Source organism: Euleptes europaea, chromosome 1 (assembly GCF_029931775.1).
Source record: "Euleptes europaea isolate rEulEur1 chromosome 1, rEulEur1.hap1, whole genome shotgun sequence".
In the NCBI taxonomy this organism is placed as follows: Eukaryota; Metazoa; Chordata; class Lepidosauria; order Squamata; family Sphaerodactylidae; genus Euleptes; species Euleptes europaea.
Genome location: NC_079312.1, coordinates 11,818,181 through 11,835,209, shown reverse-complemented (window position 1 = coordinate 11,835,209; position 17,029 = coordinate 11,818,181). Strand labels below are relative to the sequence as shown.

At 45.0% G+C, this 17,029-nt stretch overlaps 1 protein-coding gene across 1 annotated transcript; it reads left to right on the top strand.

The window, feature by feature from the left end:
* Nucleotides 1–1,253: 1,253 nt before the first annotated feature.
* On the top strand, nt 1,254–7,349 carry LOC130492170 (zinc finger protein ZFP2-like). The gene is made up of 3 exons (XM_056866000.1): nt 1,254–1,916; nt 2,054–2,174; nt 6,064–7,349. Exons 1-3 carry the CDS (start codon nt 1,254–1,256, stop codon nt 7,347–7,349), a joined length of 2,070 nt encoding a protein of 689 aa, XP_056721978.1.
* The last annotated feature ends 9,680 nt before the right edge of the window (nt 7,350–17,029 follow it).

Here is a 17,029-nt window from a genome sequence, read left to right as displayed (position 1 = left end):
AGACTGCTGGATTTGATGGGCCTTGATCTGATTCAGCATGGCTTTTTTATGTTCTTATGATAGAGAACATATTCAAACCTGGCTCTACCAGATCCTAGTCTTAGTCTAACCACTACATTACCCTGGCTGTTCCTGATTTTTAAGTGTAGATACCACAAATCAATCATCAGATCACAACTTCCCTTTGTGTACATGGGCTGTCCCATAGAACCCTTGGATCCAGCACAGCTTCACTTTCCTGCCCAGGGGGGAATGCATCTGGATCCAGCACAGCTTCACTTTCCTGCCCACGGGGGAATGCATCTGATCAGAAACACTCAGCTTTCTTGGTTCTTGTAGATTATCTGGGCTGTGTGACCGTGGTCTTGGTATTTTCTTTCCTGACGTTTCACCAGCAGCTGTGGCAAGCATCTTCAGAGGAGTAACACTGTCCTTCAGTGTTACTCCTCTGAAGATGCCTGCACAGCTGCTGGCGAAACGTCAGGAAAGAAAATACCAAGACCACGGTCACATAGCCCGGATAACCTACAAGAACCAATGAACTCTGACCGTGAAAGCCTTCGACAATACTCAGCTTTCTATTCTTTCCCCTGGACTGGTTCCTTACTTGGATTGCTTAGCTATATCTTGTCTTGGATTATTGAAGAATCTCTGACTCTACTTGACATTTTTTTAATTCACCCCTGCTCTGGGCTCGTGGTTCCCAAATCTGGATGATGGGATTTCCAAAGTGTGGAAGGGGTTTGGCAATATGTGCAGAATCATGTCCGCCTTACTTCCTTGTGTGATAAGTTAACTTCCCTCTTATTCATTATGGACGAAGGTGTACCAGGCTTCATTGTTTTGACAGGAAAAATGTGGCTCCCTAGATGAACACTTCAAAATCATTTTCAGCATTTGTATAGAATGATTTTTTTAAAATGTGCATTCAAAATGTGAATAGATATTTATGTATCATTTGCATATGGCCAAAATTGTCAAAAACAAAAGTTTGAGGCCCCACCAGGGGATGGATGTTGATCTACGTTAATTCTCTGTATTCTTCCTCCCAGGCAAAATTTCAGCATGATTGTTTAGATCACTAGCATTACTCAAGAATCTCTAGTATGATGAAAATGGAGGAACAAGATTCTACAAACTGTGTACATGGTGTGGCATCAGAGGGAACAGGAAAACAATGCTACCACTGCCCAGACTCTGTAGATTGCAAATCCCTGATAGACTTCGAGAGAGGAAGTAAATTCTGTGGAGCTATGCAGTCCGCAAGCAGTGGGGGATCCTTCCGATCAGCACCTTCACATCAGGTGAAAGAGGAGCCACAGGAGGGTTTGGCTGAATACTGGGAAGCTCGATGGCAGGAGTTCCTCAGGACGGTGGAGTCCCCTCGCTCAAGATGGGGAATCTCACAGGTGCAAGAGAAACCCTCTCCGTGGGAAGACACAAAGAGATTTCTGGCCTCCTTTGAGCAAGTAGCCGAAGCCTGCCAGTGGCCTAGAGAACAATGGGTGACCAGACTCTTGCCAGCCCTCAGTGGGGGACCCAAGCAAGCCTTTATCAGTCTGGATGCCACAGACAGAGAGGACTATGGGAAGGTGAAGGTGGCCATCTTGCGAGGAGACGTCATCAGCAGGGAGAAACAGCGCCAACACTTCAGGGGTTTCCATTACCAAGAAGCCGAGGGTCCAAGAGGGGCTTACAGCCAACTCCAGGAACTTTGCCATCAGTGGCTGAAAGTGGAGAGGCACTCAAAGGAGCAGATTCTGGAGCTGCTGATCCTGGAGCAGTTCTTGACCATCCTGCCTCTGGAGATCCAGAGCTGGGTGAGGGATAGGGGTCCAGACACCTGCTCTCAGGCAGTGTTTCTGGCTGAGGATTTCCTGCTGAAACAGCAAGGGATCCAGAGATGGGGAGAGCAGGTAAGACCACGCCATCAAGTTCTGTTTTAAATGTGTAATCATTTTGCTCCCCCATCACGCTTCTTTCTGTGTACCCTTACTCCTGTCAGTCCCTAGCTTTCTATGTTGCTCTGAAAAAGCCTTTTTGTGGCCTACAGGTGGCATTTCAGGAGGCGACAGCACAGACCTCTGAGGCAGGCCAGGCTCCATCTGACATCAGGCAGAAGCAGCTGGGCAGAGAGACCAAGTGGGAAGATGACAGGGATGCCAGCCTGTTGGGTAAGAGGATTGGCCTCGGGACAGAGGGAGACACTGAAGTTCAGGCCAAGATTCACCATGGCTGTGCAGTTCCTTCTTTGCCTTCAGGGTGTTCAGGGTCTGTACCACTTTAGCCTTTGGTGTTTTAAAGGAAAGTAAAAAGTATGTTGAAGCATTACCACCATTGCATCTTCAGCCTTAGAAAATTATGCGCAGGGTAGAGAGAGTGGACAGAGAGAACTTTTTGTCCCTCTCCCAAAATACTAGAGCTCATGGGCATCCAATGAACTTGGTGGACAATAGATTCAGGACAAACAAAAGGAAATACTTCTTTGCCTGGCAAGCAATTAAAATGTGGAATTTGCTGCTAGAGGATGTACTGATGGCCACAGGCATAAAGAGCTTCAAAAGTGGTTTAGACAGATTTATGGAGGAGAAATCTATCAGTGGCTACTAGCCATGGTCACTAAAGAAAACTTCCACATTCAGAGGCATTCCCAGTGCCAGGAGGCACATCTCCTCTTGACCTCTATGCCCTGTTGTTGGTGTGAAGAAACTGTGCTTTCCAACCTACCTGGGTGATTTAATTCTCCTGTCCTGGACCTTGGACCCTGGAATAAATTCCCTTCTCGTAGCTTGGCCAAGGCTGGGTTTGGACTCATACACATGCAGTAGAACACACCAATGAAAAGCAATGTTCTTTATTAAAAGGATTATAAAAAAGGCTCTGGCTTAGATAGAAGGCAAGCAAGCAGGTGCATTAAAATAAAAAAGTCTAACTTCCTAGCATATACTTGCATACACAGAGACAGGAGAATCAGCATAAGTGGAAAGCATCAGGTGTGAGATGCTGCAAGATGGCTTCAGACCCATTGCTGTTCCCAAAGGTACATTTAGATAAGCTCAGGAAGCTCTAAGTTTATGACCTGACCAAATGTTGGCTTTTAACTGTAAGACTGATTTGTACAAGGGTGACCCATCTCTTGACAGTTGGCCCTCCACAGTAACTGGTTGGCCCATGTGTGAGATTTTTTTTTTTGCTGTCAAGTCACAGCTGCCTTATGCTGACCCTGTAGGAGACAGGATGCTAGAATGGATGGACCACTGGTCTAATCCACCAGGGCATAGAATAGAATAATAGAATCATAGAGTTGGAAGGGACCACACAGGCCATCTAGTCCAACACCCTGCTTAATGCAGGATCAGCCTAGACTAGAGCATCCCTGACAAGTGCTTGTCCAGCCTCTGCTTCAAGACTGCCAGTGAGGGGGAGCTCACCACCTCCCTAGGCAGCTGATTCCACTTCTTATGTTATTTTGAGAGGCAGGACACATGGCATCCTTGATCTTCTTATGAAGCAGGTCCTTCCAAAAGACAGCCAAAACAAAAACAAAACAAGCAGCTATATAGGGGTTTGTGACCTACCTGAGGGGTTTGGCTTGATGATGGTATAGATTAATTTGGGTTTTTATATGGCATTTTTGTCTTGTTCCATTTATTTATGTTCCATTTCCTCTTAAAGGAGGAAGCATCACACCTAAAATATTTGAGAGCATTCAGTGACATCTAATTTGCAGGTTTCAGGCTAAGGTTGGACAGATTTTTGTTTATTTTATGTAAGAAAAGTCTTCTCTATGTTCAAACATTATTTAGGGTGATATAATGAGAATAAGATGCTTGGGGGTTTCTTTCCTTTGCCCAAAGCTAATATTCTCATGAATCTTGATATGTATCTCAGTGTACATTCTTCCCCACACAGTTTCTGAGGCAAATACTTTCTGTGCTTTTCCTCTATATCATTTTAATTGTTTTTATATCTTCTTTGTCCACTTCCATTTTCTTCTTGTCCACGGAATAAGTTGTTTGGGATTCTCTCACTATTTCTGCAGCAGCCCGAGGGCAAATTGCCATCAATGATGGGGAGAAATATGTGCCTGGAAATTCAGAGCCAGTGGCACCACACAGGATATTAATTTGGAAAGAAGAGAACTTTTCTCTGTGTTGCAAGCAGGAAAATGCCCCAGCAAGTCAGGAAAGGGCAGAGCATCAGCAGAAGACCCAGCCAATAGAGGATATGGATAAATCCCTTCCTTGTGGGGGAGACTGCAGGGTCCCTGTTGACATACCAGTCCAGACAGGAGTTGATACAGGTAAGAAAAAAAATGCCTGCCTGTTAAAAGATTGAGTAAGAACTCAGCATATAGGGGAAACGCACGCACGCAAACAAAAGCTGTCTGGTCTGTGGCAAAAACCTTTCCTTGGGAGCAATTCTAAGCAGGTCAATGTGGAAGCAAGCCCTATTTTATTCAGTGGGGTTTACACACAGGAAAGCATTTTTAGTGTTTCAGCTGTTGTGGATTAAAGCATAGCATCAGAGAAACCATATTGGGGTGGGGCCGTATAAATCACTGTTGTGGTAAGAAATCCATTTGCCATTTGAATTGTAACATAGACGAGAGAATTCATCTACAAACTTGGGAAATGTTTCATCTACACAGTTGTTCTGCAAAGTGGAGGAGCTTCAGAATAAAATGAATCTTTTCTGCTTTTGCCAAAATGAAAGCATTGGACAAAGGTGTTTAAATGAATGGCTTGACAGGGTATTATTAGTGTTTCAGCTATTGTGGCTTAAAGCTTAACATCAGACAACCCATACTGGGGAGGAGCAGTATAAACCTGTGTTGTGGGGGAAGACATTAGCTAGCAATTCGACTCATAACTGACACCAGACAGTTAACATATGAAAGAGACAATGGGAAGTTCTTCGTCTACAAGCTTGATTTGCAAAGTGGAGAAGTTTCAGAATGAGCCAAGACTTGTTTTGCTTTTGACAAAATGCACAAGTTGGAGAAAGCTATTTGAATGAATGGATTGGGTAAATAACATCTGACATGTTGTTTCAGAGGAAAAGAGAACACCAAGTAACCAGGTCGATCCATCCTAGGTCATCTCTAGTGCTGCTACCCCTTCTGGATATGTTGGTGAAGTGTAGACCAGCACATGTGGAATTTATAGGGAGTTCTCTGTCCCTCTTGATCACATGTACAGATGCTTGGTGGTTCCCTGCCACAGCTGTGTTGGGAATAGGATTTACAATTACAATCTCTCATGTCAACAAAGGCATCCACATCCTGGTGCAATCTCTACAAGAGATAGTTTTGTTCTGTGTCTTTCACAGAAAGGCTGAAATTGTATAAGAGTTGTTATTTTTTAGTGAGAATTGTGAGATGCAACAGGCCTTTTTTGTTTCTTCCAAAGGCCTTGCAGCTCCCAAACCCAACCCCTCTCTCCTGGATTGATCCTGGCACGGAGGAAGGGTAAAGGACAGCAGGTGTGTGCTGGAGCCCTTTGATGTGTGAGAATTGTGGAGATCCCTCAGCAAGGGTGTACTTACGCCCCAAGTTCTACTATCCCTGCTCAGACTGTCTTCTTTAGCACTGTGGTCTCCTGACTTGTTCCAGTGCCAAAGAGCCCCTTCATACTAATGAGGTCTTAACTTTGAGGGAAATGGTTCTGCAATTCTGGGCCTTAAGAGACTCCATAATGGAACAGGTGTAATAAACAACTGGAATCTCTACCACTAGCACCTTTAGGGTTCCAGTTGCTACAGCATAAACTTCTGGTGTGTTGGCCTTTGTCTATGCATCAGGATCTCATTCTTCTCAGCCTGTTGAAGTCAAGGAGATTAGAAGGGATAACTCTGCTTAGTGATTCTCTGCAAAACAAGCACTAGTAACATTTGACATAAAAGTGTTAATTGAAAGATAAGGGACAGAGATAATCACTCTGTAGGAGGCCCTGGCCAATGAGGAGAAAACAGGGACACACACACATGATTTATAGGAGGGTGGGGTTTGAGGTTTTGTTTCTCTAATGGTCACTTACCAAGTTCCTCTCTTTATGCCTGCAGGCTGTAGAGGGGAGGGTGAAAATGAGGAAGTGCCATATGAAGTACCGGCAGAACAAGCCAAATGTGAAGAGCTGAAAGAGAACTTCTGGGATCAAGGTGGACCAACAAGTGAGGAAGACAACCACATGGAGAAGAGGACAGAAAAATCCACTCCTTGTCACATTGGTGACTTCCATGAAATCCCAGTCCAGCAAACAGAACAGACAGAGCACTGCCTCGATGCTCAGTGGAGAATCCAGATGGACCTTACAGAATGTGGGATGCTGAACACAGGAGAGAAACCATATCAGTGCACAGAATGTGGAAAGAGTTTCAATCGCAGTGCAACCCTTAAATCCCATCAGCGACTCCACACTGGGGACAAACCTTTTGAATGCTTGGAGTGTGGCAAGAGTTTGTGTGATAAGTCAAGCCTTATTCAACATCAACGAATCCACACAGGGGAAAAACCATATAAATGTTTGGAATGTGGAAAGAGCTTTATTCAGAGCTCAAAGTTAACTAGACATCGGAGAATGCACACAGGGGAGAAAGTGCATAGCTGTTCATATTGTGGCAAGAATTTCAGTGATAAATCAAGCCTTATTCAACATCAGCGTATCCACACTGGGGAAAAACCATATAAGTGCTTGGAGTGTGGGAAAAACTTCAATCAGAGGGCAAACTTTACTAGACATCAAAGAATGCACACGGGGGATAAAGCATACAGCTGCCCAGACTGTGGGAAGACCTTGTGTGATAAATCAAGCCTTCTTCAACATCAAAGAATCCACACAGGTGAAAAACCATTTAAATGCTCAGAATGCGGAAAGAGCTTCAACAAGAGCACCAATTTTGTCAGACATAGGAGAATCCACACAGGGGAGAAGCCTTATAGCTGCTCATACTGCGTCAAGAGTTTCTACGATAAAGCAAGTCTTATTCAGCATCAGAGAGTCCATACAGGAGAGAAACCATTTAAATGTTTGGAATGTGGAAAGAGGTTCAGTCATAGGGGAAGCCTTCGTGGACATCAAAGACTCCACACAGGGGAGAGACCTTACACATGCTCAGACTGTAGCAAGAGCTTCTTTGCTCTATCAAGCCTTCTAAAACATAAGGTAACTCACACAGGGGAGAAGCCATATAAATGCACAGAGTGTGGAAAGAATTTTGGTCAGAGTGCACTCCTCAGTTCTGCTCAAAGTTTTCATGCAGAGAATGACCAGTATAAATGCTCAGGCTGTAGCAAGACTTTTTGTGATCAATCAAATCTTGTGAGAATGACCATAGAAGAAACAGTGTAAATGCTTGGAATGCAGAAACAGCTTGAATCACAGCAATAAGCATTATTTCTCATCAAGAAATTAGTATGTGAGGGAAGGGAGAATCTGCCCATGACATTTCCTAGACATTTACTACCAAGGCATCCATAGTGTTAAAAGAAGTCTGGGAGGGCAACATAAAAATTAATCAATTGTGGCATGAGAGCTGATGTCAGATTCATATACTTGGGCCTTGTTTTCAGTGGTTACATTTTCTCCATGGAATACCCTGCCTAATAACTCATTTGCGATTTTAATTGCATGATTTCAATAAACGGTTTTAATGATGGAGAGAGTTTTGTTTTATCTAGGCCAGGAGTCCCCAATGTGGTGCCCATGGGCATCAGAGCACCCTTTGACACCTTTGCTGATCTGCCAAATATTTTTAGAAAGTGGTTGGGGGCCACTTGGGGCTAGCAGAACTTCTGATTGGCCAGTGGAGATCTGCCACTGACAGATGAGTATTCCTTAATTTTTTTTTGAAAAATATGTTAATTTTTAAACGCATCCTGTTAAACAGAGCTTCTGCCACAAATGGTGAAGAGCTACAGAGTTATACATTACCTAACCTCCTGACATTTTCTGATCAGCTCTGCCTTGTGCAACGGTCATTTTTTGGTTGTGCTCACCTCCTTGTGTCAGATATCCAAAGGCTCAAAATGTTTGGGGATCCCTGATCTAGGATTTCTTCAGAATTTTTCTGAATAAAATCAAATCTGCAAATGCTTGGAGTGTGGAAAGAGCTTTAATTAGACTGACTAATGAAATGCCTATGTGAGGAAAACCTGGCAGCCAAGTTGCAGTTGACTCCTGGCAGCCCCAGCAATGCGCTTTTAAGGCAATTGAGACACAGAGGTGGTGTTCCATTGCCTTGCTCTGCAGTATCTTCCTTGGTCATGTCCCTTCCAAGTTCTGACCCTGCTTAGTTCTGAGATCTGATAAGATTGGGCTATACCACGCCACCTTTCCTCCCGGAGAAAACTTGAATCAGTTCAAAAGAGACTAGGGAGATAAATAAACATCTGGAAAGTTTTGTATGCAACTGTGTAGGCTTTTGAATTGGAAGATGCTCCTATCTTAATGTCTAATGATATCTATAAATTTACCGAGCAGAAATCCCTCCCTTCCTTTGCCACCCTCTGTACTTACAGTATGAGCACATAGGGAAGGCCCTCCTGTGAGGACCTTGATGCCAGGGCAGTTGATGTAGCAGGAGATGACCTTTGACATCCTAAGTCTGAGACTGTGTTACCTTAAAAAAAAAATTAGGACCGAGAGGAGCTGGCAACCAAAGTAGATTTAACAAAATTGAGAGCAATATGTTCCTATCAGCTTGTCTCTACGAAAACGTAGCAGTTTTGGAAGAGTTTCTAGACTCTCTTCAAAGGCAGCCTTACGACTAATAATAAAAGGATTTGCATGTCTGTCTGTGGCAGGTGTCATTTATCATAAAATAAAGCAAGGAGTCTCAAAATTGACTGCCAGCTTCAGGGTGATAGTGGGAGTTGTAATGCCAAAAATGAAGGTAGTCGAAACATCCTGGTCCACGTTATCTCCATCCCTCTGTGGTTTGCAATGGAAGGGACAATATTCTCTCTGGAAGCCTTGAAGTTAGAAGCAGCACAGACAGGGACGGTTGAGTATATTTCCTCCTTTATAAAACAAACCCTCAGGCAAGTTTGCCAGTTAAGAGATGTTCCTGAGGAAGAAGAGCCATGGCTTAGTGAGAGGGCATCTGCATGGCATTCGGGTCCCTGGTTCAATCCCCAGCATCTCCAGTTAAAAGGACCAGGCAATTGGTGATGTGAAAGACTGCAACCTGAGAGCTGCTGCCAGTATGAATAGACAGTACTGACCTTGATTAACCAATCTTCTGATAAAGTTTAAAGCAGGTTCATGTGTGTTTGTGCTCATTGAAATAATACTCTAGACTAGGGGTGTCAAACTCAATTGTTACGAGGGTTGGATATAACATAAATGTCACTTGGTCAGGCTGGGCATTCCTTGCCAGCCCAGATTGAGAGTTGGGGTGACTGCCTCAGCTGTTGAGCCTGCAGTGGGCTCACGAGCCCAGATCAGGACTGGCTTGTGGGTCGGATAAGAGCTCTCAAGGGGGCAGATCCAGCCCGCAGGTCTGACGTTTGACAACCCTGCTCTAGACAAAGCAGGAGGTATGAGTCACCTAAAACGCTACGAAATCTGGGACTCCTAGCTTTATTTTGTGCTGAGTTATGCCTGGCACGAATGGACGGGCAGACAGACATGTGCGTCCTTTTATTGCTTTAGACTAGAGGTGTACCCATGCACTCTGCTCACAATATTTAACAGTAGGTTGAATAATGAATGAACAGTTCTGCCTAGGTTGGCCACCCACCAGGTGGGGCCTGGAGATCTCCTGGAACTTTATATTCTAATAGTTGTGTGGCGTGGCCTAATCTGTGGGGCCACACTGACATAAACCAGATAGATCACGATCGGTAGCCATGCTAGTCTGTCGCAGTAGAAAAGATCAAGACCCAGATAGGTCTGCAAACTTGAATGACTCCCCAGGTTTACAGAAAAACCTGAAAACCTAAAAATATTACTTTTGGGGGTGGGTTGTGTTTTGAAGGAGGTGGTGGCAGTGGAATCTAGGAGCTGCTCCAGGCCCAACTGTGATGGGGTCAGAGGGTCGCTCTGGGGCCAGTTTCGGTAGTGGAACCCAGGAGCCCCTCCAGGCCCAGCGATAGTGGAATCCGGGAGCCATTGCAGGCCCAGTGGTCCAGGAGCTACTCTGGACCTGGGGCTGCTTCCAGACTCCACTGCTGCTGGGCCTATGGTGGCTGCAGAGGCCTGAAGCCACAACAAGGATTAGAAGGGAGCCTGGACTCAGTTGGGCAAAGGGGGGAGTCAATCCCCCCCCCGTAAGTCTCACGGGCCCCCACTTGTTCAAATAGATTTCCATACTGCAAAGATCAGTTCCCCTGGAGAAAATGGCTCCTGTGGTATTATACCAAGCTGAGGGTCCACTTCTCCTCAAACTTTGCCCCACCTAAGCTCTATCGCCAAACCTACAGGAATTTCTCGACCTGGAGTCGGCAACCCTAGCTCTGCCTACTGATAAAAGAGCTACAGCAATATTGAATGAAGCAACAGCCTCAGAGACCATCCTTTCCTGACAAACTGTAGGCAACATTAGATTTACAACAAAGGTCAAACCAACCTTTCTCCCGGCAGGGAACTGAAGCAGCTTACATTCTCCTCCCCTCCATTTTAGCTGCATGACAATCCTTTGAGGTAAGTCTGATTGAGATTGTGTGACTGACTTGTATCATGAAGGCTTGTGGACTCTGAAAAGTACACATTCCCCATTTACCCTAGTAGTGTGTTTGCATTTTAGCCTCAGCCTTATTTTAGTCTGTTCAGAGGTGTTTTGATATGGTGCTGCATTGGAATGAAATAAAGTGCAGTCAGAATGAAATCCTGCTACTTTGAAGGCTTAGAGATTTCCCTGGTTCTGGTTCTCCTAGAACTCACATGATCGGATACCAAAGCCTTTCTCTTTTCCCCAGTTACACAAGAGGCAGAAATTCATCTAGCAAAATGCCTTCCCAGACTGGACGTGGCAGGAGATGTGTTGAAAGAGGAGACAGGGAAAGCATATGGCAGCATTTGAGGATGTGTAGGATGGAAAGCAGAGCAAGGAGACATGAAGGGACAGTCAAGGGGGATGTGGGCACAGTGAGCTACAGAGGACTAGAAGTTTGAAGCTCATGGCAGAGTATGACAAGCAGCCAGCAGAAGAACTCCAGGAAGAGTGGTGAAGCGGCCACCAGGACAGGAGCAAAGGATGAGTTTGGAATGTTCTAAAGGGTTCCTGCAATGCACTTTGCTGCTGAGCAATGGTCATTTATGCATGGGAGTTTTACCTGAGGTTCCTTGTTTGCTGGACCCATCCATGCCTTCCTGTTGGGAATCTATGCACCAGCAGTCTCCAAGCTCACAACAAGAAGCCCGCCCCTTGAAATGCCGCTTTGTGATTGGCTGTAGTTCTTGAGAGAGAAGTCCCCCTCCCCCGCGGAAATCTAAGTGACCAGCCAAAGTTCATTTTAAATGACAAAAACAAAACGGATCACCCTAAAAGGAATGGGGGGACCCAAGCCTCCTTTTAAAAGTCCATTCTTCTGCCCAGAAAGAACTCCCAAAAAGCAGGAAGCATTTGAATCCCCGCCTCTTTACACACTGCTTTGTAATTGGCTGTGAGAGAAACCAAGCTTACGTGCTCCACACTTTGTCTTATGCATGGGGATTTAACCCAGGCTGAGCTCAGGAAGAATGAGGTGGAAGAATCGGGTTAACAGAGGAATGGGAAGACCCTGGGTTTGTGAAGGCTGGCAGCGAGGTAATCTCTAATAGAGGGGAAATGCATGCATAACTCCAAGGAACAAACGAGACAGACTGCGGGCAAACGAGTGAAAGTACTAGGGTTGCCAACCTCCAGGTATTAGCTGGAGATCTGCTATTACAACTGATCTCCAGCCGATAGAGACCAGTTCACCTGGAGAAAATGGTCCCTTTGGCAATTGGACTCTATGGCATTGAAATCCCTCCCGTCCCCAAACCCCACCCTCCTCAGGCTCCACCCCAAAAACCTCCCGCCGGTGGCGAAGAGGGACCTGGCAACACTAGAAAGTACCTGTTGTAGACCAGATCTGATGTTATCTGATCTATAGTTGGGGCTTGTTTTTAGTGGTTGCACCTTCTTCACAGAATAGTGAGTAATTTTTATTTTAATTACATGATTTTGTTGATTGGTTTTAATGGCTGGACTAGATCTGTTTTTTCTGTACTCTCTTCAAAATCCTCATGTAAGCAAATAAAATCTAAAAATGTTTGTGGATTACAGAAGTTTCAATTAAACTAAATTTCTAAATGTATATGAAATAGTGTACTGGAGGAAAACCAGATAAATCAACCCCCACCTTGACAGGATAATCATTGCCAAGAAAAAAAGACAGCTAAATCCAGAGAGAAAATGTTCTTATAAAGCACATTTAAATCACAAAAAATGCATTATGACAACTGGCAACATTTCATGCATTTATGATTGATATGCTAATCTTGTCAAGTCATTTATTAGAATATGTGTTACTATATGTTGTTACAAAGTGGCTGTGATTATTCTCGGGAGAAAAACGTGTAAATGTATCACACCAGTGTGGTATAGTGGTTAGAGTGTTGGACTTAGATCTGGGAAACTCAGGTTCGAATCCCCACTCTGCCATGAAAGTTCACTGAATGATCTTGAGCCAGTCATACCCTCTCAGTCTAACCTACCTCACAGGGTTGTTGTGAGGATAAAATAGAAGAGAGAACCATGTAAGCCAGTTTGGGTCTCCATTGGAGGAAAGGCAGGGTAGGATATAACTAAAGTAAAATAAAATAACCAAGCACCATTTATATTCTGAATTGCCCAGGCTAGCCTTATCCCATTAGATCTCAGAAGCTAAACAGGATTGGCCCTGATTAGTATTTGGATGGGAAACCACCAAGGAAGTCCAGGATTGCTATGCAGAGGCAGGCGATGGCAAACCACCTCTGTTAGTCTCTTGCCTTGTTGGGTTGCCACAAATCAGCTGTAACTTGACAGCGCTTTCCACCATCACCATTCTCTTGGGAATAATCATTCTCACAGCATAAACGCCACTAATATTCGCCAATTGAAACAGAAGCTCATATTGTGAATTAGGCATCATCACTGTAAAAGAGAGTCTGAGGGGGGGAAGGAATGCCAGCAAAGCTTTTTGGTTTCTCATCATTGAGCTGAAATGTAATCTGTTGTGGGAGCTGAGACAGCTTTTCAGAACCATGTTTTATTTGGTTAAAATATTTTTTAAAAATCCTCCTATAGTATGTAGCATACTGTGTTTATTCTGCTTTCTACTTTTCTCTAAAATTTTATTACACTTCTGATTAAACAAGAGTAGACACCACTGTACAAATTAGATTGGAAACTTATTCAAACAAAATAGTAGCATTAATTATATATTTTTATTTTGAAAAATGCCGTTATGGCCTATCTCCATGTCTAAAGGCATTTATAACTACACTGTAGAGAATTTCAGTCAGCTCTTCGATCCAGGTCAGAAGGTGGGAAGGGACCATAGGGATCTTCTTGGGAACATCCCTCTCACCTTCTGACCTGGATAAGAGGGCTGATAGTTCTTCATTCTTATTTGTATCTGACAAAGTGAGCTTTGTCTCACTTTGTCCCTGGAAAATTAGATGGTTTTTAAGGAACTACTGGACTTGGGGTTTGTTCTGCTCCTACACACTAACACTGCTACTCACCTGAAACTACACAGTAGAACAGGCCTTGCATGATTTATTCCCACCCACTGCTCTTAATGAGCAATCCCTCCTATGATGACTTTTGCACCCAGGCAGATGATATGGGATATATCTTTTGCCCCCAGGCAGATGATATGGGATATATCTTTGACATACTGCTGCCTGAGATATACTTTTAAAGCCCTGAACATTTTTGTTGTTGGACCAGTCTCTACACTCTTTTCAAAGGCAGGCTTGCATAAAATGCAAGAAAAGCCCTGCTAGATCAGCCCCAAGGTCCTTTGAGTCTGGCATCCTGTTTCTCCAACCAGATACCAACCAGAAAGAGCCCTGTTAGTCCAGCACCCTGCGTCATTCCTGGCTGAGTCCTGGCTGAAACAGGGAATAAAGGAGGCTAAAGCGAACATGCTTTTTTGCCCTTTATCTGCCTTCCATAGGGTTGCCAACTCCTGCTTGGGAACTTCCTGGAGATCTGGGAGCAGAGCCTGAGGAAGGTGGGGTTAGGGCAGAGGAGGGACCTCGGTGGGGTATAATGCCATAAAGTCCACCCTTCATAGGAGTCGTTTCATCCAAGGGAACGGATCTCTGTAGTCTGCTGGTCAATTTTAATTCCGGGAGATCGTCAGGTCCCACCGGGAGGTTGGCAACCCTGGACGGAGCTATGCATTTCGGAGGCGAACGATCCGCAGACTCTAAAATGCTCGGGCTTAAACGGATCAAGAGGTTCCCAGTGGTTTTAAGACATTCCCTAATCATCCCCTCCCCATTGGTGACTTTGAAGCCCATATATACAGGCTATTGACAATGGCAATATTCAGCGGTAACGTAGTTTCTGTTGGAATATGCAAGGCTGTCATATTAGCTGTGGCAGGCAGAGTTAGATGTAGGGGATCTAACTGTCAACCTGGGCTGATGCAATGGCCTGGAAAGCCCCTAGGAGGCCAGAACCAGTTGAGGCCAGAGGCTGAGGTGATGTGTTGCACCTGTAGGGTGACTCAGCCTGAACTACTAATTGATGCCTGGTGGTGGTATTATGTATATAAGTGTTAGACTCCATGAGTCTGTGTCGGGAGATTATGGTGGATAGAGTGTGTATTTAGCACTGTAAATAAACAACTGCATTTCTATAAGCTCCAGTGGTTTTGGTGGTCATTCCTGGACGTTGGCACAATCTGCCAGCTCCCGCGACAGTTTCTGCTAGTTTATTCCTAGTTTTGCTAAACCTGCATCGGTTGAGGCATCTCAAATCTTTGTTCAGTGAAGTCCTTGGGTACCGCCTTCAAACCTTTCCCCCCCCTCTAGCCATTCTAATCCTGTAGCGATTTAAAGGGTTAAAGCGAGAGAGAGCCCTTCTCCTAGAAAACCCATCCAGAACGGGGGGGGGGGGGCGTGTTGAAACTGTTGAGGCTGATTTTCCTGTTTGGAGCAGAAAGGTTGGTTTTGCAATTTTGCAGGGGGTGGAGGGAGAGAGCGGGTGTGCGTGTGAGTCGAGGGGGAGGCATTCGGGGTACATAGCAGGAGCCACAGCACCCCCACCTTCTTCAACCCCTTCCCCCTACTTGCAGAGGGCTCTAGTCCCAGCAGGGTCCATCCCACTCTTTGCTTTCCACATCAGGGAAAGTATTCCTTCCACCCCTCTTTGTTCAAAGATATAATATTGTGGTCACTGAGGAAAGAACCTCAAAAAACTTGGGCGGGCTCTGTCCGCTTTTTGCAGTGCTGGACCTGAAATGTACCCCACGTGGAGCATGCTAATCAAGATACTGTCAGGGGAGCTAAGAATGGGACCTCCAGGTGCAGGAGCAGCATATCTTTTGTGATTTAGTTAAGAAGACAATGCCTGAAGAGCGTACACTAGTTTGGGGATTAGGGGAGGTGGATGTACCTCAGAGGTAGAGCAGATGTTGTACCTGGAGAGAGAGCAGGCTCAGTCCTCTGATTTCTCTGGCTTTTAAAGGTGCTAGAAAAGGCTTTAAAAGGGGATTGGATAGATTCATGGAGGATAGGTCCATCAGCAGCTACCAGCCATGGTGACTAAAGGAAACCTCCACCTTCAGAGGCAGTCAGCCTCTGAATCCCAGTGCCAGGAAGCAACATCATGGGAAAGCCTTGGCCTCTCTGTTGTTGGACCTCCAGAGGAACTGGTTGGCCACTGTGAGAAAGGATGGTGTACCATAGAGCACTGGTTGTATCCAGCAGGGTTCTTAGGGTCTTAGTTTTCTAGACTTCAGAAGTGGCAGCCTGGTAGTTTATTTACTTCATTTATACCCCACCTTTATCCCCAATGGGGTCCCAAAGCCACTTATATCCATCTCCTCTCTTTTATCCTCACAACAACCCTGTGAGGTGGAGGTTAAGGCTGAGATGTGTAAGTGGCCCAAGGTCACCCAGCAAGCTTCCATGGCTGAGTGGGGATTCGAACCTGGGTCTCCCAGATCCTAGTCTGATACTCTAACCACTACACACAACTTGCTATGGGATTCTTTTTTTGGCTGTCAATCCAGCTCACTTATGGCAACCCCGTAGGGTTTTCAAGGCAAGAGACCTTTGGTGGTAGTTTGCCCTGTCAGGACCCTGGTATTCCTTGGAGGTCTCCCATCCAAATACTAGCCAGGGTCAGGGTCATCCAAATACTAGCCAGGGCTGAGAGTGTGTGACTGGCCCAAGGTCACCCAGCAAGTTTCCCAGGTCGTAATCCAACACTTTAACCACTACACCACACTGGCTTTGAGATACTCAGTCCAAAGAGGGAAAACAGAAAGGTGGGGCCATCTCCAAAGAGTGACTAGCTCCAGAAGTCTAGCTATATTTAGTGCTATTTTTTTTAAAAACAAACCTTATAAAGCTGTAGAGACTGGCTGATTTATTCTGGCCTAAACGTGTGTGGTTTGACCTCTCGTCAGATCCCAGGGCTACCGATGATTAGTACTTGGATGGGGCACCACCAAGGAATACCAGGGTTGCTATGCAGAGGAAGACAATGGCAAAACATCTCTGTTAGTCTCTTGCCTTGAAAACTCTCCCAGGTCGTCTTAAGTCAGCAGCAACTTGACAACACTTTACACACACATTTACAGAAGAATAACATATCCTTTTAAAATAACTCTGGTCCACATATGCAGATGAAAGTATGGGGCTGCCTTGTGTCTTTTCTCCAACATTCTGTGTGCCCGTCTAGATAGCTGTCCAGTGTTCCAGAGTTTTCTGTTGTGTGATGTTACCTTTGTGAGATCATCTGCATGAAAGGCAACTCCCCACGAGTCCTACGCAACAGGAGGCCTTGGAAATAACAGGAAAAGACACTTGCAATCTCCTGGTGTGTTGAAGACTCA